Below are 25,057 nucleotides of genomic sequence, written 5' to 3' on the forward strand. Positions count from 1 at the left end.
TAGTTACACTTAGTTGTACTTGTACCCATTTGCGTATATATTTTTGTCCTTCGTTCCTAAAGTAATTTCCACACAACCCAACTAAACAATTACACATGCAACAGTTGAATTTGCAGAAAGCACATATTTTTTTGCCTTCAAAATGAGCCTGAAATGAAAAATATTTAGCCTATTTTGGCATTGCAAGTTTAGTTTCCAAAAGCACAAACATAAACTAGCATTTGAAAAGGTTGTAATTATTACTGTATAGAGTACGAAAATGAAAATATTAAATACGATTAGAAAATGCTATAAATGTATTTATTTTTGTAATGTGTTTTTGTAAAGTCATTATTTTGTTATAATATAATACTGTTTTGATGTCTTTGCTGTTTGCAATGGTTGCTATTTACTATTTATCATAGTGTATTTTTTGGGTGAATTGTATTACAACCAGTTAGGGTCAGCGAACATCATAATAATTATTAATTATACTACCAGTCAAAAGTTTGGAAACATTACATGTTTTGTTTTTTTTACATTTATTATAAACATAACTTTTTATTATCAATTTAAAGTGCCTTTGCTAAACAAAAGTATTTCTTACTTTTTTTTTTTTTTTACTTACCCCAAACTTTTGAATGGCAGTGTATCATGATTAAAAAAATAAAATAATGTTTTCAACATTGATAATAATAAGAAATTATTTTAGAATGATTTCCGAAGGATCACGTGACACTGAAGACTGGCGTATTGATGCTGAAAATTCAGCTTTGATCACAGGAAAAAAAAATAAAACTGTTATTTTAAATTGTAATAACATTTCACAGTATTACAGTTTTTACTGTAGATCAAATAAATGCAGCCTTGGTGAGATTAAGAGACTTCTTTCAAAAACCTTACTGTTTCCCAACTTTTGACCGGTAGTGTATAATAATAGTATACTGAGCCCACGACAAAGATACAATAATATATCGTTTTTTTAATTAATAGATAATAACAAGTGAGATTCAATTATATTTTGACCACTGAACAATTCAGATAATATAAATATTTGTTAATTTCTATAGATATATAAATAGATATTGCAGTTATTTTACGGTTACCAAAAATATATGATCTTCTATGCCAGTGTGAGATAAACAAAGCTTGTGTTCTTTCCACTAGACTAGATGAAAACAGACTTCTCATGGTCAGCGAAGCTTGTGATTGGACGAGTATTCATTTCTCGTGATGAGTTCAGCCAATCACGTGGCGATACGCTACAACCCTCGCGGGATCGCCTCGCAACAACGATCTCGGATTTCCTTGTTGTTGTATTTTCACGAAGAAGCTGCTATTACTTCGAGGAAACACCAAACGGTCTTTTTTCTTGCCTATCAGAATTTACCTTTGTTTGTTGATGTACCCTTTTCACATCTTGTTTTATTGGGTATCCGTTCGTGACAGGCGAACTAACTAGCTAGGCGCTGTCTTGCTAGTCAGTTAGCCAAGTGTCAAGACTGATCCAGCTGACTGCACTGAACAGCACATAATACGACTGTACGAGACACATCTGATCCGACTCAGAAGAAAAAAGATGTCGATCAAACTCGTGTCATGTTAATTTAAACACTTCGGTCGGTTCGGAGCGGTTGCTGTTATTACGCGGCTAAGTTAGCTGGTTAGCTGACTTTAACAGCCGTGCTATTGTAGTGTACACCTTAACAACTGCCTATTTGTTCTGATCGGGCTGTGTTGGAGAAATGGGTTCAATTCTTAGTCGAAGAATCGCTGGTGTTGAGGACATCGACATCCAGGCTAATTCTGCCTACAGATATCCTCCAAAATCAGGTAAGGGTGATACAAGGTGGCGTTTATCTGCTCATGTTTTGTAAGCACTTATCTCTGATGGATTGATATCTTGAGCTCAAATAAGCGGATTTTCTTAAATATTCAAATGATAAGTTAGACAAATCACTACTGTCAACAAACCATTTAAAGCTGCAGTCCGTAGTTTGTCGCTACTTCTTTGTCGCCATCTCTGTTCAAAATCTGCAATTGCAGTTATTCGCGGAATTATCAACTTTACGCGGGTTGTGCCGTGCCGAGGCACAACCCACGTAAAGTTGATAATTCCGCGAATAACTGCAATCCGATAATTCAATAACAATCTCAATAATAACGAGCTCAATAACTGAGCCCGATAATTCCGCGAATAACTATGAATAGCGCTGATGAATCCAATGTTTTGAGGAGAATGTGCGGCTGTCAGTCACTGCGCCGGTGTGGATACTTGTCATTCGCAATCACAGATTCAACTTTTTGGAAGTATGACCAACATAAGAATTTTCACTGGAAAATGTCGTCTGAACAACTAAGTAACATCCACTTTTGTTCTGACCAACTAAGGGAAATTTAAGGCTGATTAAATCTAACGATCGCTTATCATATCACGTCAAACCGTGCAAATTATACTTTGTTCTCAAATTGTTAATGTTAACAACATCAGCATTGCGTGACTACATTTAATGCCCTTCTGATATTATCCTTGTTTTCGCATGGGCCCGGTTGCAGACTCTGTAGCCACACCGAAGTCTGAACAAAGTCTTTTGCATTTTACAACGGTTGAATCTCCAGTTGTCACTGGTTTGCACCTTTCTGGATCCGCCATAAAATTGATAAGTTTAATTATATCAAGTGCTGTGAGAAAAGGCTATAAATCTCCACCTCCAACATCCTCACACACAATATAGCCTACTAGCCGGGACACCTTCTTTATGTGTACAGATGTGACGTAATGGCGCAAAGACATGCTCAAATTTCCCGCGGAAATCCACCAGTACCACTGGAATTAAAAACATTATTACAAGCTTATCGTTTTGAATTGAGCTAAGGCAAGCAGATGGTTTTGAACACTGGCTGGTAATGTACTTGCTCAAACATTTATTTGGGATAATTTTTTTAACCCAAAAAAGTTTCCGGAATGCAGCTTTAAATTATTTGGTCAAAAATCGTAATGATATGAGACATATCAGTACTCTCCAAAATGACAAAGGATGCCTTAATTTATGGTGTTATTCTGTTTAGTTAGAGGTGTCAGATTGGCTAATTACTATTTTCCTTTCCTAAGGAAACTATTTTGCCAGCCACTTTTTCATGGGAGGAGAGAAGTTTGACACCCCTCATCCAGAGGGTTACCTTTTCGGGGAGAACATGGATCTCAACTTTCTTGGTAACCGCCCAGTGCAGGTACAGGAAAAGCAATCCATCAGAACATCTGTTAGCTGAATATTGAATGTCTTGCTTTGCAGTGCTTCTGATCTCTTTTGTTGTAACTGTAGCATCTTATAAATATATTAATAAAATATTAATGATTTATTTCTGTTTTGTTTTGGTACCTGCCACAGTTTCCCTATGTTACTCCAGCACCCCATGAGCCAGTCAAGACTTTGAGAAGTCTTGTCAACATCAGAAAAGACTCATTACGATTGGTCAGGTACTGATTCAGGAATATGAATGACCAAATCATTGATCACCTGAGAACAAATTATCTCAGTTAGTGCTGCATGTAGTGACTTTTATTCTGTTATTGATTCACGTGCTTGATTGTTTATGTAAATGTGTGTGATTATAGGTATAAAGATGATACTGATACTCCTACTGATGAAGGAGTAAAACCAAGGGCCTTATATGGAGTGGAGTTCACCTTTGACTCGGATGCACGAGTGGCCATCACCATCTACTGCCAGGCTTTTGAGGAGTTTTCCAATGGGATGGCAATGTAAGGACTGCCGTTGTACAGTTACAAATGTTTAAAGTCGCGATAAAACAGAGGTAGTGACAGATCTTTTCTTATGTATTGTGACGTACTGTATATCCGATTGGCTGTTGCTTGCAAAAGTGGAGGCAGATGAACGAGAGTTTATCGGACTAAATGATTGGAGAAGTCCTGCATACGTCACCAGAGAGAAGTCGGAAACAACAGATTAATGTTTGATTAAACATTACAAGGTCAAAATCTTTTATTAAAAAAAGACACGAATGCATGGATGTATTGTTTACAATAAGATCTATAACATGCATTTAGAAAATAGAGAGGGTGAATTCCCATTATCCATATAAATCAGTGTTCTCGTATTAAGTAAACAGTATATTCGCAACCATTCTTTGATATAGTTTCTTATAAAATGCCATTACAGTTTATTATCAGTGTTCAAGTAATAATACAATTTTTCAAAGTTCATATTATTTATGTGTTAAATGGACAGTTCATTAATGACTCACCCTTATGTCATTCCAAACCCATAAGACTTTAGTTCATTTTCGAAACACAAATTAAGATATTTTTAATGAATTTTTGAGATTTCTGTCCCTCCATTGAAAGTCTATTTACCCAAAACTGTGACGGTTCAAAACGTCCATAAAGAGATCATAAAACGAGCGGTTTAATCCAAGTCTTCTGAAGAGACACATTCATTTTATATGATGAACAGATTTAATTTAGGCTGTTATTAACATATAAACATAGTTCAGAGAACACACATAGAGCACTCAAATATGGTAAACGGAAGGTTAACTCTACATGCTTGATTTATATGATCTTTTTATGAAGATTTTGAACTGTCAGAGTTTTGCGTCAAGCCTACGCGATTATATGATGCAAAATGCTGCGATTTTATATTAAATAAACAAATTAGCGCTGTTAACGCAATTAACGCAGCATCTGTTCATTTTTGCCATCCTTTGGCTATAGTACATGATCCCGCTCTTATTCATGCAAATGCTTTTAAACCATTCGTGCGCGATAAGACAAAAAATAACGCGCTGTCAATGAATGTCCTCCTGACACACACACACACACGACCCACAGATAGACGCGCGCCAGTATCAAGTTCTCTTTCGCGGTAGAACGAACAACACACATGTATGCCAAAATGAACGCGCTGCCTGTGAATGTCCTGACTGTGACACACAGAAAGACTCGCGCTAATATCGTGCGTGCGCACAAAACAGCATGACAGAATACAGTTCTCTTTCGAGCTTTTCGAGCTTGAACACACACAATTATGCCAAAATGTCTTTTTGTCGAGTATCTTCATAACATAAGAGTAGTCTTATGATGAACGTGAAGAGTTGTGACTCGTGAGAGAATGAGGCGTGTGAGATCTGCGTCTCTGACAACAGCGGCTGGTCTTAAAGGGACAGTACACAGTATCCACTAATTATATCTGTCGCTAAAGTTAATCAAAGAACAGAGGGAACAGAGAAAAACACTCACTGCTCTTGACTAAAGAACTTTTTTCTTTAGGCAGATTATCACTAATCTGTGTGTGCATTTATTTTCCTTGAGAACCAAGCAAGTTGACTCATGAAACCATTTGTTTATTATATCGCATATCGCAATCGCAATATTGACCTCTATTAATCGCAATATGACATTTTCCCCAAATCGTGCAGCCCTAATTAAAAGTATCTTCATTTGCAGTCTGAAGATGAACCAAAGTCTTATGGGTTTGGAGGGAGAATAAATTATGACACAATTTTCAATTTTCATTTTTGGGTGAACTAACCCTTTAAATAATGGTTGTTGAAAGGCTTTAGTGTAATTCCTCTGTACACTTGTCTTTGTTTTATTTTGAAAGTTCATTTCTCAAAGCTGTGTATATCCAAAAGCTAAGTAATTACAGTTAACAATCAGTCACTGGAGCCAATTGAGCTACAGAGAAAATGCATTTAAATGTGAAAAACTTTATGTAATTATTATAATTTGAACTCTCTGAAATGGCGTTATATGAAAAAAAAGTATTTTGTTGGTATATTTGTGCACTAACAGTATATATTTGTCCTTAAGATACAGCCCCAAAACCCCTGCGTTGGTCTCTGAAACTGTATATTACAAAAGAGGGGTTAGCCAGCAGTTTACCCTGCCAGCCTTCAAGATTGATTTATCTGAATGGAAGGAAGAAGACGTAAGTACCATCAGTCTAGTTTAGCGCTGTCAATCAATCAATCTCCTCTGATGGTCAAATCCATACTGGCCTCTAAGATATTGATTTTTGAACTCTTTGCATTATTAGTTTACACGCATTGAAGAACAAGATCATGCAAATCCAATAAAATGAAAGTGACTGACTTGAATGTAAAGTGTTTGACCTGACTTTTCTCTTCCTTTTTTTTTTTTTTTTTTTTAGCTCAACTTTGATTTGGACAGAGGTGTTTTTCCCATGGTGATTCAGGCTGTGGTTGATGAAGGAGATGGTATGTTGCCATGACTTCTTTATAGTTGAAGAGTGTAAAAGATTCAAGGATTTGCTCTTAATATCAAAATCTCTTTGACACTACACTGCTGATACTTGTGGCTGGTTGAGACCAAAAAAGTTGAACATGGAAGATATGTGATTTAATTGCTCTACTCTATATTGTTGTGCTTATAGAGATTGGTGTTGCCCAAATCTTAAAAAAACAACAACAACCAACCAGTGTGTCTGTGTAGTGCTGTCATGAATGTGCATTTTTAATGGTAATTGTCTATTTCAGATTGTTTGGGTCATGCACATGTACTGCTGGCAGCTTTCGAAAGAGTGAGCTGAATTTGATGTCATATTATTCATAATTTCCGAAGAGGTTGTTTGTAGTAGTTGTGTATTTCTGACGTTTTTTTTTATTTACAGCATGTTGATGGCAGTTTCTCAGTGAAACCTTTGAAGCAGAAACAAATAGTGAGTCCTAAAGATGTACACTTTGTCCTGTTTTTAACATTAAGTACAAAATATAGATAGCAATGTTTATAATGCTTATAAACAGGCTGTATTTCTAAATACTTCCCTTTACACTACAGGTGGATCGCGTTAGTTACTTGTTACAGGAGATTTATGGAATTGAGAACAAGAACAATCAAGAGACGAAGGTGAAAAGATGATTGTTGCTGTTCATTACATTTTCTATATACTTTTATATGTCTGTATTATTATTATTATTATTATTGAAAAATCTCATTGTGATTTTCTCCCCAGCCATCTGATGATGAAAACAGTGACAACAGCAATGAGTGCGTGGTGTGTCTGTCGGATTTGCGGGACACTCTGATTTTGCCCTGTAGGCACTTGTGTCTGTGTAACTCTTGCGCTGATACTCTACGCTACCAGGCCAACAATTGCCCGATCTGCCGACTACGTATGTAACTGTTGTTAACAGTCCCACACACTGTAAAAATTCATTTGTTGGTTTAACTTAAAGTAGTTACCTGGTTGCTTTAAAATTTTGAGGTCATTGAAACTAAAAATTTGAGTTAAATTGTAACTTGGCCGATTTTCAACCCGCTTTGTATTGGTACAATATACAGGGTGTCCGCGGATCCTTAAAAAGTCTTAAAATGTCTTAAATTAGATTTTTAAAATTTAAGGCCTTAAAAAGCCTTAAAAAGTCTTATTTTTACTTATGAAAGGTCTTAAATTTTCGATGGCAATTTGACTTAGACATATCTAAATGTTTTCCAAATTAAAACCATCTAATTAGCGTACTTTTTTATTTGTTATTCTTTCTTTGTGGATTTGCTTGTTCACGTGACATTGCGCGTCACATTCGCGGCAGCATTACGTCCGTCTCCTGCACGCGAAACAGGAGGAGAGGAGAAGCGAGCTGGTGAATGTCAGTTCAGTTCCAAGTTAATTCTTTATATGCGTAGTGGTGTGCGATGTAATCATTGTTTTAACGATATATGAGGCACTGCGAGCTGACATCGCTTTTGTCTCTCGTGCTTTCACTGCGATAGGTATGTTCCCAAATGAGTTTTTGTCTCATATTTATATCATATTATGTTGTTATCATAGGCCTACAATATCACACCAGCAAGAGTTCCGTTTTCCCGTGCACAATTGCAAATGTGATTATTTATTTTATATAACAGTTAAATTAACAATAAATTAACATTGTGAGTTAAATTTTATAAACAACATTGTCAATTTTGTTTGTTTTCCCTTTATTTCGCTGACGAGAATTTCTAAATGAAGCCATAGCAGAGTCAATGCAACAGACAGCGACGAGTTTTTTAATGGAATCCGCGTTTTGAACGAATCAATTTAATGATTCAATGAACAATCACTTGCTTCTTTCCCGAATAAATCAGCCGTTTGATCAAATCGGTTGATGAATGACTCCCTCAACTTACTTATTAAGACAGTGACTTGCCGCCACCTAGTGGCAGTTTTAGTTTCACATTCAGAGTACCCTTTAATTAGAACGTTAAAATTAGAAATCAGTTCATATTTAACAATCTCATAGCTTTATTTATGCAATTGTAAATGCAGTGTAAATATATTAATGCCAGATCTGATGCCACTTCTGTGTCTCCTCTGCACTGCAAAGATGGATTTTGATTTATTGATTTAATTTGACTGGTAACAGTGGTATTGTGTAATTATTCTAATAGCATTGAATTTGAATGTTAGAATTTGACATAAAAGGTGATGCACAAAGATGATCTACAAATGTCCATATGTAGGTGAAAATGCCCCTGGAAATCAATTTAAGGTGGCAAATATTACCCCTTAATAAAAAAAATTCATTTCTGTCACTGCTGTGAACTGACCACTGCATAGAATATGAAAAATATGAATATCTTCGTCAGTCAGCTGTCAACAACAGGCCTAAACCAGCCATGGCACCAAGCACAGAAACACAATCAGTAAAATATTATCTAATTATTATTATCAACAAAACTTTGAAAATATATCGAGACATATTTTGTCAATATTGCACACCCCTAATGCATGGTATTCATTTTGATTTCTTCGGGTCTTAAAAAGGTCTTAAAAAGCCTTAAATTTGACTTTTAAAAAGTGTGCAGAAACCCTGAATATAGGTAGGATATAAATGCTCAATGTTTACTTGTTCTCTGTGTTACCTGGACTGAGAAATTAATGTTTTTTTGGCAGCAAATGTCCGCCGGACTTTTGACAGTGCCAGGGCTTTCGTGAAAACTACAGATTATACTTCCGCATTTTTGTATCCCAACCCACAGACATTCACATCGACAGAAAACAGTTATTGTGGGTATTGTAATATCACTAAAAACTGTATCATACTTTGTCTACTTTTTGAACAACCGGGGAACAATACAAATCGACACCATTACAACTAAAAGTTTGCTAAACAGTATTTCCTACTAAAGCTTTCCTACAAATTTTTGACTCTAGTCAAACGTATTCATTGCAAACTGATGCAAGTGGCCTTTGATGGCAACAAGACCCAGTGCATTATGGGTGTTTAAGTTTCCCTGCCTATTTGGCAAAAGGGAAGACGGCAGTCTTTTTTCTCTGTTTTCTCTAGTCAGCACTGAATTAAAAGAAAAAAATCTGCTTTTCCTTTTAGTGTTTTAGTGAAAGCTCATTTTGCCAGCGGTGAGGTCCCCTTTTAATACAAAGAGAGAGAGAGAGAGAGAACAAAATATCTTTCTTTGTATTATTAACAAAAAAAAATTCTCAATGAACTCCAAAATTTAAGGCAACCAGGTTACTTTAAGTTAAACCAACAAATAATTTTCTACAGTGCAGTTGTGTATCATTTAAGTAACAGCCCAGAAAGCCTGCATTAGATGTAAATGTTCATATATTTTGAGACTCTGAAGTAGCTTTTTGTCTTTCTCCAGCGTTTCGAGCTCTTCTTCAGATTCGAGCTGTAAGAAAGAAGCCTGGAGCGCTTTCTCCTGTTTCCTTCAGCCCAGTGCTGGCGCAGAGCATGGACCATGATGAGCACTCAGTATGTCACATATGTATCTGTATTGTCTCTTTACAAGACAACATGGTGTAACTCTCATTCTCATTGTATTGTCCCGTCTCTCAGAGCTCAGACTCCGTTCCCCCTGGCTATGAGCCCATCTCCCTGCTGGAGGCTTTAAACGGTCTTGGTGGCGTGTCCCCCGGCATTCCGTCTGCGCCTCTGTATGACGAGATCAACTTCTCTGGGAGCCTGAGTGGAGAGAGCCGGCAGCTCAGTTCACCTGACCACTCTGGGGATAGTGGCGAACAGAAGAGCAAAGTCAGCAAGTCACCAGACAGGTAAATCTGACCCGCTGTTTTTGGATGCAAACAATTGGATCTAATAACATGCTAGACTATAACTTAAAGGTGCTCTAAGCGATGTCACGTGTTTTTTAGGCCAAAACATTTTTTGTCACATACAGCAAACATCTCCTCACCATCCGCTAGCTGCCTGTCCCCTGAACACACTGTAAAAAAACGCGGTCTCTCTAGACACCACAGGCTCCACAAACGGCAACAAAAACAAACTGGGCTAACCCGCACCACCAAACATAACAAACTGTTCCAGCCAATAACCGACAAGAAGGATTTGGGGTGGGGGTTGGGGGGTTAGTGCGCGGATGAGGAGGAGGGAGGGTCTAGCTAGCCTCCGTTTTGTTTGACAATACAAGAAGTGACGTCACCCAACATCACTTAGAGCACCTTTAAAATACTATTTATTTCTCTTTGTGTGGATATTATGTACACTAGAGTTCAAAAGATTCACCAAGGCGACATTTATTTGTTCAAAAATACAGTAAAAACAGTAATATTGTGAAACGTTATTACAAATTAAAATAACAATATATGTTTAAATGTAATTTATTCCTGTGATCAAAGCTGAATTTTCAGCATCATTACTCCAGTCTTCAGTGTCACATGATCCTTCAGAAATCATTCAGATATGATTTGCTGTTCATGAAACATTTCCTATTATTATTATTATTATCAATTTTGAAAACAGTTGTGCTTCTTCATATTATTTTCCCATGAGTCTTTAATTAATATAAGGTTCAAAAGAACAGCATTTGTTTGAAATGGAAATCAGAATCAGAATGAGCTTTTGTTTGAGGACTTTGTCTTGGTGACAGGAGCTTCCAGTGCAGAGGAAAGAATTTAAATAATGCGATGTATACAGCAGTAGAAATATAGAGAAATATATATATATGAAGAGTTTGGTTCCAAAACGCCATAAATCCATTTTGATTAATTTGAGTAAAAATGTGTTTTCTTTACCCAGAATGTGGCAAGATGAAAACCACTATTTTCTGTTTCAAACTTTCACATAGCATCTTTAGGTTATAATAACAAAAAAAAAATTCAAATCCAGATTTTGATTTTCAAAGATTTATTATAAAAACTGAAATTTTTTTCCCCAAAATGCAATAAATTCATGACACTTTTTTTTCAAAATGCAATTAATCCATTGAATCAATATAAAAGTTATTTTTAATATTGAAACTGTTGAAAATACACAACAAAATAAGTTGCTCCACATATGACAGCCTCTGAACTCGGTCAATATCTTATTACAGGCACTGGACTAAAAATACATTCAATCAATCAGCCATCGCTGGGAAATACCTCCTGAACTTTTTTGACGGCGATCATCTGTAAAATGGCTTGGTCCTGCTCGGTTTTCGTTGACTTTGAGTAAAACAATTGAAGGTTTTTCAAAAGATCCCCTGGGGTTAACGTGTCAGCGTGACTGAAGTTTGATGGTGTCGTGTGACAACAAGCAACAGCCGGCATATTTCCTCCTCCCACGTGCCTCGTCTTCTTAATCTCCTCACGTAAATGATTAGATTTCGATGGCTTACGTTTCTTCCCTACCGCAGAAACCACCACAGGTTCATCAATGCTGTCAAAATTATAAAAAAATTTGTTTGATTGTTGATCAAAAAGTACAAAGTAGATAGGAAAAACTAGGATGCCGGGTGTGTTCAAAGCTCCGCCGTTACTGTTTACAATGCGTGGAATGGTGCGCTGTGATTGGTTGAGCGGATTTATCGCATTCTGCAGAGAAAAGCTACGTTCACACCGTGTCCTAACTACACGCGACGCGACGCCGCGACACGCGATAAAAGGTATCTTTTCCATGTTAATCAGAGTTTTTGTCCTAACCAGGCGCGACGGCGACACGCGACGTTTCTGATTTAGAAACGGTTTCTATTTTTCTGCGACGTCGCGCTGGAACATCAAACACAAGTGTGGCGATGATAATCTCAGGTACTGTTTATGTGCTTTATTTAATTTTAAAAGCGTGAAATGTGACTTTGAATATCATTTAGTGCTCCAGCTTTGTATCTGTAAAAGCAACAATGGATAATTCACCTCAGATCTTTAAATTAAACAAATGGAAACATGAACGTTCAAACTGTGAACAAACAAGTGTATTATTTGACAAAGATTGTTTTAGTAACTCAGTAGCCTATGTATTTTTTTTTTAAAATGGTGTATGGTGTAATATGTAGCTACTTATCCATTTTCTTGCGAGTGCCGTCAAGTTTACTCTCTAGTGCTGTGCACTTGCCGCGAGACTCTGTTCTGATTGGCTGTGATTTTTCGATTGACGTTCTGGCGCCTCACAGTCGCGTCGCGTCGCGTCTAGTGTGGACAGACACACTGCCTGTCGCTGGAATTTTATCGTGTCGCGTGTAGTTAGGACACGGACACTACACGCGACCAAGCGACGCGATACCATTCATTTTCAATGGGGAGCGGGCGACTTCCGGTGACACGCGCAGTCGCGACCGTTGGCGACTGGATGGGGCGTGTCTGGCGACGCGACAAAGTTGAGAAATGTTTAACTTTATGCAAATGAAGAGCGACTTTCGGGAGCGACAACCAATAGGAGTGAAGTCAGTGGAGCACACGTGATCCGTCACTCTTCAGTGCTGCGTCAGACTGAGGCAAGATGAATGAGAAGTTTATTTTAGCAGTCCGAAACTGTCCAATAATGTATGATATGTCTCCGTGTACTTACAGTGGTACTCGCCGTGCTGACTCCGAGCCTGAATGGTTTCGTGAACTCAGAAAGACCAGTATTTGCCCATTTTCTGCAGTTAAATAGCCGCGATAGCACAGGGCACTCGCTGTTTCTCATTCATCTTTAATATTATGCATTTAATGTACTGATTCCATTTATATTTAGACTTTTCCTTCAAAATGTTAGCTTGTAGAGGCAAGAAAACAGATTTGTTGTCTACAACATGGAGTAACATCCGTGAATGTCACTCACAAACATTACTAGGCAACCAGTAGTGGGAACGCCCACTAACGACCTCACCGCCAGCCACTGGCGACATGCAGCGACAAAGTCGCTTGTAGTGTGAACGGGGCTAAAGGAGACTGGCGTTTGTCGCGGTTTGGAATGAAAGGGAGAAAACATGACAGAATAACACGGGGGATATCGCATTTTACCTAAAATTTAAAATTGACTTTTCAATTGACTTCAAAATTGACTATACAACAGTACTGATTTTTGCGGGAACTCAATTTAAAAAAAAAAAAATAGCGTTTATCGTGTTTTGCCAACCAAACAATTTTTTTTAATATATATAATTTTTTTATATATATATTTTTTTTATATATATATATTATTTTTTTTTAATGAATTTACAATTTAAATCAAGAAATGAATGTAAAAGCCTTTATTAATTTAATGTGCCCTTGCAGAATAAAGGTATTTGTTTAAAAAAAAAAAAAAAACTTTTGATTAGTAGTGTATATTTGACAACAAATTGTCATGTGAACATCAAAGTCAAGTTTCACTACACTTACAAATTCACATTTTCAAAGATTTTAGCTTAATACGTTCTTTAGAAAGAGAATATCGCTTCGCTGTTGAGTCTATCTATATGTCCAAACTTCCTGTTTTATTTAGAAACAGGAAACGCATTAACACAGGAAAGAAAACAGCACTTGAAGTTGTCAAACTATTTCATGGCATCTTTAACACTTTCAAAAATAAAATAATGCTTTTGGCTCATCTCAAGTGAGACATTTTAAATGTATGCTGCTCATAAGAAATCACTGCCACTCCTGACTGTAATAATGACTGGCTAATGGCCAGTCAGGAGTGGAACTTCCTGTTTTGGCCGGTCTGCGTGTCACAGCGAGAGGTTATGACCTTCTCTTTTCCATACATCACTCCATTTGCCCTTTTCTATCCGTCCTGTTCACATTGTTGTGAATGCGATTTGGAAAAAAATCTTAGTATCTCAGGAAGCACGCATGTGTTGACTCATTCCAGCTTTCAGGTAATTATGTTGAGACTTTTAACACAAATAACACTGAGAGGCTTGATTACTTGACAACAGCATTTGTTTGTTTTTTCCCCCTTCCTGGCATTCTTTGATTTGCGATCACAACATGTCATCATGCAAATATTGATATCAAATGTTTTAACTAGTAAATTTCTTATTGTGAGAATTAATGTGCAAAATAAACTTAAAATGCAATATGGCAATATGAACTGACAGCTCTCATTTAAACAGAGAGAGTTGATATTTATAGACAGAAAAATCACTATATTACCACTACATATTCACTATTTACAACACTATATTAAAGTTGGCATGAAATGGAAATTGTAATAGTCTTTTCTGGATGGTTGTGGTTTGCTATCGGTGGATCTATCTATATCTATCTATCTATCTATATATTATATATACATACACACTCTTGAACAAAATCTTAAGATTGGAGGAAACATTGCAAGTATTCGCATTTTGCACTGGTGGATCATAAAATAAATAATAATAAGGGGGCAGGGGCGGAAGGACCAAAAAAAAAAGAAGAGTACCTTGTTTTTTTTTCTTTTTATCCTTTATTTCATTGGCATTCTATGAAAAGATGTTGATACAATTAAAATGCATAACACATTAAACGAAAATAGGGAAATTATGATAATATTACCAAATATTATTTACTTTACCAAACAAAACAGTGAGAATCAAGAAGGTAATTATGAGGAATTCATGTTTAGTTTTGTTGATGTTGTAAATTTTATGTATGTATTCATGAAAATATTAGCTATCATGAGATCAGTAACACTTTACAATAAGGTTTCATTAGTTACATGTGTTAACATGAACTAATAATGAACTGCACTTCTACAGCATTAATTAATCTTAGTTAATATTAATTTCAGCATTTACTAAAACATTAAAATCAAAAGTTGTATTTGTTAACATTAGTTAATGCACTGACTGTGACATAACATGAACAAACAATTAACAGGTGTATTATTATTATTATTATTATTATTAACAAATACAGTTACAAATGTGTTGCTCATGGTTAGTTCATGTTAGTTAATACACATGAATAATAAAAGTGTTTCTATGTTATCAAATATATAAATTCCTTACAATTTAGAGTTGGACATGGACTTAAGATTTAATTTCACTATGTGAAATGCGGCTGAAATCGAGTTATAATTTTATTATAGTTAAGCATAACTCGCATGCTGCCGCAACTTTTACAGTAGCATGGTTGGATAAATGTAACTTTTCCATATTAGCTAAACGTTACCTGCTGCTCGTGCAGTTTGAAGACTCTCGGTGAACTGCTGTGTACGAGACGCTGCAAAGGAAACTCCGCCTGCCACTTCACCTCCGCCAAATGCTTTTCTGCCCAAAAACATGTTTATATAATATTTTTTTGGTATTATTATTGTTAGTGGCAATAGTGTATAAGTGTATTGTTATCTATTATAATATTTATAATAATAATAATAATTATTTACAATTATCAGAGAGGGGCACAATACATTTTGAGACAAAAGGGACAGGGGCTTGAGCCCATTGTCTGCGGTGGAGACAGTGTGCTCTAATGGCACAAAGATGACAAAGACACAGACACCGCTCTGGTAAGTGTCCAAATTTTTTGAGAACATGAGCTGCTACTTTCCAGCATAAAAGCAGATCCTCATCCTGTGGGATGCGTGACACTTGATTTGGCAGAACCAAATCTACCAATAATAAATGTTATAAACATTTCCATACTTAAATCACATCAGCTTCACATATCCACAGCGCCACCTAGTGCATTCAGTAATGTGTTTAGGTGAGAAATGGGAAAGATGTTTCATGGTTACAAATAGCGAATATGATTTGTACTTCTAGTAGTTGGCGTGTTACCTGTGCACATCAATAGTTTTGACAGTTTGTGTGTTTGCAGCACTCTACGCTCTCCATCATCACCGATTCAGGAGGAGGATGAAGAAAAACTGTCTGAGATGTCTGATGCACAAGCTCACATGCTGCTGTCCAGCAGTCCCGCTCCCACTGAGGTCAGCAGCACAGCCCGTATGACACCTTCCACACGGCCTGCCTGATGATGGGTATGAGATCCTGATGTTCTGCACTGTCTTTGTATTCTCAGGGTACGGCTGGGGAGGACGCCCCCGATTCACTGTCTCCTGAAGATGGTGAGTAACTCCACTCTTATCACTGTCTGACTGGAAATAGCAAAATAATACAAATGCTTTATTGCCTCATGTCTATCATATTATGTAAAGGGCTTTTTGTCACAATAATGTAGTTTAAAATTAATGTAATTTTTTTTTTCTCAGTAAATATTGATGAAAATGTGATTAATTGGAATTAATTTGAGTGATTATTAACAAATAATATTTTTTTTGATAGATTTAAATCTATTGACAGCGCTAGTTGAAAGTATTGAACCTGGTGGGACTCATGATAGGGGCATGTTCAGATGCACCAAGTCGTGTTGTTTGCCACTGTGGGATGGCCATCTTTAAATATCTACGCAAAGGCCATACATATGCATATTGTATGTATACACTCCCACTTTATTAGCTTGTATTTTAGAACATTTGATGATTATCTAATCAAAATAACAAAATAAAATAACCCATTGTTTTTTAAGTTCATGAGGCACTACTAATGTTAGCGTCCTCTCAGCCTTGACGGAAAACATGCTGCAGTTCTTTACTAATGCAGCATCTAGTCAACAAATGAATTACTTTATAATACGATGAAAACATGTACTGTATTGTAGTGTACTGTGTACTTACCGTTTCGCTGTCTGTTTAAAACTTTTAAATCCATTTCTGAAGTGTCCCTCTCAGTGCAGCGTGTCAAAACAAACACCACGAGCCGTCAGTGATAGTTTTTATTTCGCCTCTAGAGGCCGCTCTCGTACTGTATATAATGTCAGCAGACTCTAATGGACGGTATGGATTTTTGCAGATAACGGATTGTTCCAGCGATCAGTCGGTCGACCTCTGATTAAAATTGACAGTAAAGACATTTTTATTCATTTATTGTGTTTTTCCACAAAATTTCTTTAGGAAAAAAATGTTACTGACCCCAAATTTTTGAGGGGCTGCATATATATTACAAATATTTTGAAAACAAGTGGGCGAACATGTATTCATTAATATCATAGACAGACATTTTTACTAACAACGGAAGAAGCTTTTGAGCAATTACAGCTTTTATTTCTGTTATTTGTGAATCTGTGCAGAGGATGGACTGAATCTGGAGGAAGAGGCCATGAATGACTGTAGCAGCGAGCACAGCAGCTTTACCAAAACTGATAGTGACCCACCTGGAGACCTGTCCCTCCCTGGTGAGTGCATCTGGACACAAGAGCCCACTCTGCATGCTTTGAGTGTGTGGTTCACAGAAACGCTATAGCCTCGAGTGTGCGTGCACTCATCGAACAACACTGTTCGTTCTTACTCTTTTTTTTTTTCGAGTCGTCAAACGCTCTGTTTCTGGCTCTCAGTCATTCAGCTTATCTAACCTGTGTGCCCTTTATTCCTTGACTTCCTTCCCCTGCCTTCCTGCCTGCTCTCGTGGTCTTGCTCTGGGCAGCTCTAGGTCCTGATTCCTGCTCTATTGGTATGGAGGAGTAACTGGTATGTAGGCTTCTGTGTTCTTCTCTCAGCCGTTCCTTCATGTTCTTGTTCTCAGTGCCATGCAAACCTATGCGGCACAAGACGTTTCTCAGTTTTACTGGTTTAATTGATCATCAGATTGTTGCTCATTACAATTTACATTTTTATTAAACTTCGGCATATTATGTTTAGATATTAGTGAAGAACAGTGGTTCCCAACCCTGGTCCCGGAGTACACCAGCACAGCAGATTTTTGGGGCTGTTTTATACGACACCATTTTCAACTAAAAACGGAAACTTCTTTTGTGTTTTGGCCGTTCATTTACACGACAGCGGCGTTTTGGGGGCCTGAAAAAGTGCAAAGTGCAAGTTTTTGAAAACGATACCGTTATTGTCTCCGTGTAAACTGCAAAAACGCGGATTTGTGAAAACGTTGACGTTAAGCGCATGCGCGTTACGTGTTCAGTCTATAGGCGTGTAGTGTTTCTTTTCAAAGAGACATTGCCAACTACTGGCTTGGCAGCACAATACAACATTTGTAGTCGTTTTCGCGGATCCGTATTTAGTTTAACGTGTAAACCTACCTTTAGATGTCTCTAATCAAACACACTCGATTCAAACCAACAGCTCATTAGTAAAGACTCCCAAGACCTCAGATGGGATGTCAGATAAGAGAGACATCCACAATGTGCAGTGTTGGTGTTCAGTACTCCAGGATCAGGGTTGGGAACTTTTTTTTCTTCTTCTTCTTTTTTTTAACTGCAGTGTCTGTCGTTTGTTTAGGATTGTCTGGCTCAACCGAAAGTCTGAACACTCAGAGTACCTGCTGCTCCAGCCAGCCGCTCCTCGGTCCCTCAAGCCATTTCCACATGGATGATGAAGAACTGGATTTTTAACCATGCAGGCCCATCTCCTCTGCGGTCTATGTACAGCCCGACATGAACCTCACTTCAATGTTCCCACATTGAAGTTTGATGCAGTCCCATTCCAGTATCCAACTTCAAATGCGATTCAGCCCTTTTGTTTTTGAATATAACTGGCTGAGGCTGATGACTTTTGTTCTGGTGATCTTTCATTTTTCATTGTGCTTGATTTTTAGGGCTCTTGATTCACACCGAAGTGATCGCCCTCACGTTATTGCATGTATTATGCCTTACTTTCCTCCATAATTCCGCAAGGAGAAGTTAGGCAGAATGTCCAAGCTTCTCTTATCCATAATTTGAAGGGGGGATGGTGTTTTGTACTACTTGATAAGCTCCAAAAAGCAATGTTAAATATAAATATCATTATCAAATATCAAGTAGTCTGTATGACTTCTGAGCTATATGTAAGTCTTCTGAAGCCATATGATTTGTGTGATAAAGAGACTCTAAACCATCTAATAATATTCCCTTCAATTTAAAAAAAACGACTTATCAAACTTTTGGAGCTTCACCATCCATCTTTTCATGGCAAAAGACATAATACTGGGTTAGAATGACATGAGGGTGAATAAAAGATCATTTTTCTTGGTATATATATTGGTTAAAGGTGTAATCCATGCTGATTTGTGTATACACTCTTAAAAATAAAGGCTCTTTATTGGCATCTAAGGTTCCGTTTAAGAACCTTCACGAGTGTGTTCACACTTGGCATGTTTGGTTCGATTAAAACAAAGTCATGTGCGATTGCTCTGTTAGTATGGTTCATTTGAATAAGCGTGAACGCTGCCGTCTGAATCCTGGTGCGCACCAAACAAGTAGCCTAGACCGAGACCCCTGAAAAGATGGGTCTCGGTCCACGTCTAAAGGAAATGAGCACTACACGGACCAAAGACATGTAAACAAACCCAAAACGGGACATGATGTCACGTGATTCGACCCTAAAAAGGACAGATCAAGCATACCTGTTTTGTTCTCATCATAGTCACGATGTTGCCCATCACAGTTTGGTACAGGATCAGAAAGCGTCTCCTCACAGCCGCTCTTCATTTGTGTGTGTGACGGAGCAATTTCAGCCACTGTACTGACTCCTTTACTCATTTTATAAGCTCTTCACCAGTTCTCAGCTGGTCAAAACACCATCGGCTACACACATACAACGAGCGCATTCAGCCTAGCACACATTGGTTTGGATATTCAGTAAGTTCCGTCACGAAATAAACGCAATAAAAGCCGACCAAGCAGGTTTTGAACGTATCCCTATGCCTTTAGGTGGGGTATGTTTAGGTTTGGTGTTAAAATGCCAATGTGAACCATAAATGGTTTTTACGTTGTTGTTTTTTTTCGGTCCGGACTAAACGAACCAAGAGAACTGAACTGCAAGTGTGAACACACCCTAACATCCAGAAATCTTTCCAGACATCCAGAAATCTTTCCATTGCACAAATTTAGGTTTTTAAAATGTTCTTAACGTTAGGAAAAAATAAATGTTATTTTAAGAACTGATCACTGAAAGATCATTTGAGGAAACAAAAATTGTTCTTTCTTCTATTGCAAACCCCCCTTTGGAGCCTTTATATTTAAGAGTGTAGTTAAGGAGGTTGAGGGAGAAGAACGCCATCTCAGTGCTTAATATAGAGCTTTGATCTGGACCATATTATAACATTATTGACATACAGCAGCCTGTTATGGTTAATAGACAAAGCACATTTCAGTAAAACTCACTTCAGGATATCTGTATGACTAAACATAAAAGCGTTTACTCGATAAATGATCGTATTAAACTCACTAGTAAATAATGCAGAAATATAACTGTGCAGTTGAAATGTTTTTAGTAAGTACTTAAATGTCCTGAACTTATTTTTTTGTGTGCTGACTGAAGACAAGCAGTTTAAAAAAAAAGCACCTCAGAATATATATATTCATGATTCCAAATGTAATATTTATAGTGATCAAATAATGTTAAAAATGGTTGACTTCTTGTCAGTTTAATGACAAAAATATTGTGTGGTCTAACAGTGCTTTAAATGTGCTTGCCTGTTTAGCTATTTATGCTTTTTAAAACTTTAAGGACTAAAAAAAGCCATGCTGGACTCTGTTTACCTCTTTATTTGCTTTATAAATATTGTAATATGATCTTTAAATACTTTCAACATGTGAAGGCATTCCTTTCATGTGTCAGTTCAAATGTTATTTAATCACTTAGCTTTGTGAATATTTGACATCATGTATTTCTAAGAAAGGAAAGAACAGCTAAATGACCAAGTCACAAGAAGCATTAAATCTCATTGTTCTCCTCAAACATGCAGATATGCCGTGTCTTGTAGCGTTATGCAGAGGTTTACGTGCCTTTAAAAAACAAAGCAAGTGTTGCTACAGCTTTTTCCCATAGCTGTGCTGTTCATCTTTAAAGCTGTAACCTTTAGCCTTGATTTACATCTATGTATTACATGTGTGGCTACTTATTTGTATTGTCCATTTTGAAGAGCAGATGATTTTAAATTGATATTAAGTAGGTAACATATTGCTTATATTGAACATGAATACAAATAAACTTTGTAATGCTGCGATAGGCCTACATGATTATTCATTATATCAGGATCAATATTTTACCTGTTAATACTGATTAAGCTGCCCTGTACATGTATTTTAAACAAATGTAATAGAAAAATAATAATAATGGTGTTAAGTTCATTTCTTTACGCTCTGCATGATATGTTAGATTTATCACTGCTCTGGAATATGCATATTATTTTATTTCCTCAGATAATGTGCCATTTCAATTAAATATTCCACTGTGCCTTCTTGGTCCTCACTTGTGAGAAGTGCATTTAAAGCATTATGAAAGTAATATACTTTAAGACGTCATATTTCATACATAATTGTGTGTATTTAATGTATTATGGAACTGTTGTATTCCGTATTCTCAATGTAAACATTTTAACCTTTTGAGTGCCTTTTGACTTTATTTTAGGAGCACCATAAGCTGGCTAAGTGTCATTGTTGCATGTACTTCTGATACTGATACTTTTGTGCAACCTATTAGTTGCACTGAAAAAAAAAAGTACTTCAGGGCAAATCATTTAGAAAATGATTCTACTGCATTGGAAATGTTTTCTATAATAGTCCTATACTACCATATAGGCTACTTTACTACTGTGGTGTAGCGTGCTACTGCTAAAATACACTTAGCTATTCTGAAACATTCAATATATGTTATAATAAAATGTTATCTAAAATCCTATAAGAATAGGCTATTTAAAAAAAGAAAATCCTTTGAATCCCTTCACTGGCTTAAACAGAATTTATGCATTTGCAATAGCAAGAGGCGAGTCATTGATTATAAAAATCTAGCTTTGCTGCTTTCGTTTGTTTCTGATTGTAAAAAGCTGCAGCCTATAAATTTGTTCATTTTTCAGATGATAATCAATTGATCTGCATTGTAAAGTTGGTCCCTAGTGATGAACAACATAATCCAATTTATCTGTGATCACGTGGCTATACGTTAAACAGCTCCATTAAAGGTTTAGTTCAGTGATTATAGTTTATAAAGTTATAAATATGGAAATTTTTCTTATAAAAACGCATTCAAAATGCCTTTATTAGACCCCTGGAACCATATGGATTACTATGATGGATGTGCTTTTTTGGGGACTTCAAATGAAGATCTACCATTCACTCCCATTATAAAGCTTGGAAGAGGATATTTTTTTAAATATATGGCTTGAGGGTGAATATATTATGAGATATACAAATTTTTTATATTTTGGGTGTATTTTGTTGATACTGACATAATTAGATTGGTAATGGCCATACATACAGTGTCTTTTTATTCTGATTTAATGTGTTGATTGAATTTAAGAATCTGACATAAGAGGACAGATATGACAGGCTTTATTGCTCTGTTATTTCAGGATTTTGTTCTTCTCTCAACTACTAGAGCACATCCTGTATTTAATTGTATTATTTAAATTAAGTAAGGGATAATGTATAGCGAGGCGGTTGTTATAGCGAATAACCGAATAACAACCCCGACAGGGTGAACGGGACCCCGACGCGAAGCAGAGGGGTCTTGAATCAGCCTGAAGGGGTTGTTATTCGCTATAACAACCGCCTCGCAATACATTATCCCGCTTATTACATGGCTACCTACAAAATAAATAAATTATTTGACACAAAATATTGATTTAAAAAGGAGTTTATTGATTTAAAAACTATTATATTGCTTCCGCTAAAGAAAATAGTCCATTCCGCATACATAACGCTCTGTTTTAATGGCAACGGTGTGTTATACTTCGCAGCGGTCTGTTATCAAGAAATAACAGACCGCATTCTACATTGGAATTCAACCAAGGCATGTAATAAATAATAATAATGAATGATAATAATAATAATAGCAATAAGCCCCGCGAAGCCGTGTTTTACAGTGGACTTAGAACAGCTAAGGGGCGTTGTTTGGCACGACGAGGAAATAGGCACGAAATTGTAATATTTATTTTATTCATAAAATAAACACCAGCAACAAAAATATAACGTTATAACCACTGATCTATAGAGTGTCATCATTATATAGATCAGTGGTTATAACACATTTATTTCTCTGCCAAGCTAAAGAGGTTGCTAAGCAACACATACATCAACAAATAATCACAAACGGCAGTTGCGCAGTAATACTAATGTAATGCGGTCACAGGTGTATGTTTGTTGAGTAATTTACAACGGCTTCGAACGCGGCTCAACCAATCAGAATCAAGGACTGGAACTATCCTTTTTATAATAGCCTAACTATTATAAAGTTTGTGTGCTACTCCATAATTGAGTTAGTTGAGGTCAGGTGATTTGTTGCATAGGAAGGGCCCAAACAAAAACTCAAGCCCAGAGGCCCCCAGCCCCTCGAGTATTGCCCTGCCCATGCAATGCTCTGGAAAGCAGGTAAGTTAAGTAATTTAGACAAAAAATAAACCTCAGCTCAGCCCATATGGTCATTGTCTGAGCATGTCCGCTCACTAAATAATCTGTAACGAGTCATGCAGTCACACAATCATCAACACTGCATACTTTATTAGTCTTTGGTTCGTTTGTTGTTTGAGTCAGCTTGTGTTAGCTTCATCTGCTCATCTGGCCCAGAATGACTCATTGGCTTTTAGTCTAACGTTACATTCCACAGGCCAGCAAGCCATTTATTTGCTCTGATCATCTTAACTTCTGTAAATCACGATCAATCTAAATTGTCAAGTGATGTACATAATACACAATATTAAGAGAAAATAAGGATGCTAATATTATTCTCTAAAGGATTTTTCTCTGATTGAGAGAATTGTCTTTTGAGAGCTGCTTGCAGCAGAATTGAACTGTTTGCATAATTGAATCATTATTTTACTGTAAAGCTGCTTTGAAACAAACTATTATTGTATAAAGCACTAGGCTATATAAATAAAGGTGACTGACTGACTGATAAACTATTAAGATTCTTCTACATTATTTATATGCTAAACCAGTATGTCAGCTGTGACTTACAGCTGAAACACTGTTTTGTAACTCATAAACAGTCACCGTGTTAAGACTGTCTTAAGAATTGGCAAAGGCTAATCCGTCTTACTTTTACACCACGTTACATTTCTGTTAGGTCTACAGTTTAGAAAATGAAATCTGTTAGGTCTACGGTCAAGAAAATGCAGCAACTGGCCCCTGACACGACGATTGGAGCTTCTCCGAGGGGTCGTTGAAGGTCAAGTCATCTTAAATTGAGCTCCTCCTGTAGGTCATCTGAGGTCCAGCATTAACCCAGAGCTTCAGTCTGTCAGATGTCATTTTAAAACATAAATGCTCAATACAAAGTGTTCTGGAAGCGCCTTAGACTGTGTAGATTTGAAAAGGACGACGTTGTGGGATAAATATGAACAGCAGTGTGTAAAAAATATGTAAATATTTCAATTAAAACCTTCAGCCGCATGATATGCTATGAATTAATTATACTATATGGCAAAGATAATAGCCTATATTCTTCATCAAATGAATAATTTTAACACTACAGCCAGGGGTTGCTATACAGATGTAAAGGGATCTTAAACTGTACAAAGCCTCCGGTTAAAACATGGGATGTAGGCCTACAAAGTAATATGGTTTGCCTTGACCAATGAATAACTGAAATAATGAATGCAAACAATAAATGAAGCAACAAATATTCAAAATAGACATGTGAATTAAGTCCCTTTCATACAGAAATCGATCAATTCAGTAAAATGTATTCAGGCAATGACGTATTTTAATGTAATTATTAAAAAAAAGAAAGGGTAGTGACACACACACACACACACACACACACACACAGTGAAGACATTTATAAAGTTACAAAAAAAAATCTAGTTCTCCGTCTTCTTATTTCTCTTGTTAAGGAAATGTAGAAAAAAAAACCTAAAACAAAATACGTAACAGTAACAGATCTATCAGGACTGGCGTAAACAATCCAAAGCTTGCTTTGGCTGTACAAACAGTTTCTGGGTAAG

At 36.6% G+C, this 25,057-nt stretch overlaps 2 protein-coding genes across 3 annotated transcripts in view; one reads left to right on the forward strand and one right to left on the reverse strand.

Moving 5' to 3' along the window:
- Nucleotides 1-25,057, reverse strand: part of LOC311304609 (vascular cell adhesion protein 1) — a 660,847-nt gene that overhangs the window by 152,703 nt on the left and 483,087 nt on the right. The window lies entirely within an intron of this gene.
- On the forward strand, nt 1,239-21,118 carry mgrn1b (mahogunin, ring finger 1b). 2 transcript variants are annotated; one of them, XM_084424162.1, is made up of 17 exons: nt 1,241-1,812; nt 3,092-3,210; nt 3,369-3,457; nt 3,596-3,742; nt 5,813-5,930; nt 6,153-6,219; nt 6,499-6,542; nt 6,633-6,680; nt 6,800-6,868; nt 6,975-7,134; nt 9,608-9,717; nt 9,802-10,016; nt 15,945-16,056; nt 16,149-16,194; nt 17,256-17,360; nt 17,609-17,652; nt 18,415-21,118. In XM_084424162.1, exons 1-16 carry the CDS (start codon nt 1,725-1,727, stop codon nt 17,647-17,649), a joined length of 1,578 nt encoding a protein of 525 aa, XP_084280288.1. In that variant the 5' UTR covers nt 1,241-1,724; the 3' UTR covers nt 17,650-17,652; nt 18,415-21,118. The 2 variants fall into 2 exon arrangements, with proteins under 2 accessions (XP_084280287.1, XP_084280288.1); XM_084424161.1 differs by lacking the exon at nt 17,609-17,652 and having other exon boundaries at nt 1,239-1,812.

This window comes from Rutilus rutilus, assembly GCF_951802725.1.
Source record: "Rutilus rutilus genome assembly, chromosome: 1".
Classification (NCBI taxonomy): Eukaryota; Metazoa; Chordata; class Actinopteri; order Cypriniformes; family Leuciscidae; genus Rutilus; species Rutilus rutilus.

Coding starts and splice junctions, on each gene's coding strand:
- mgrn1b (XM_084424161.1), top strand. CDS start 1,725: ATGGGTTCAATTCTTAGTCGAAGAATCGCTGGTGTTGAGGACATCGAC. Junction 3,211..3,368: donor TTGGTAACCGCCCAGTGCAG/GTACAGGAAAAG, acceptor TACCTGCCACAG/TTTCCCTATGTTACTCCAGC. Junction 6,681..6,799: donor CTTTGAAGCAGAAACAAATA/GTGAGTCCTAAA, acceptor TTTACACTACAG/GTGGATCGCGTTAGTTACTT.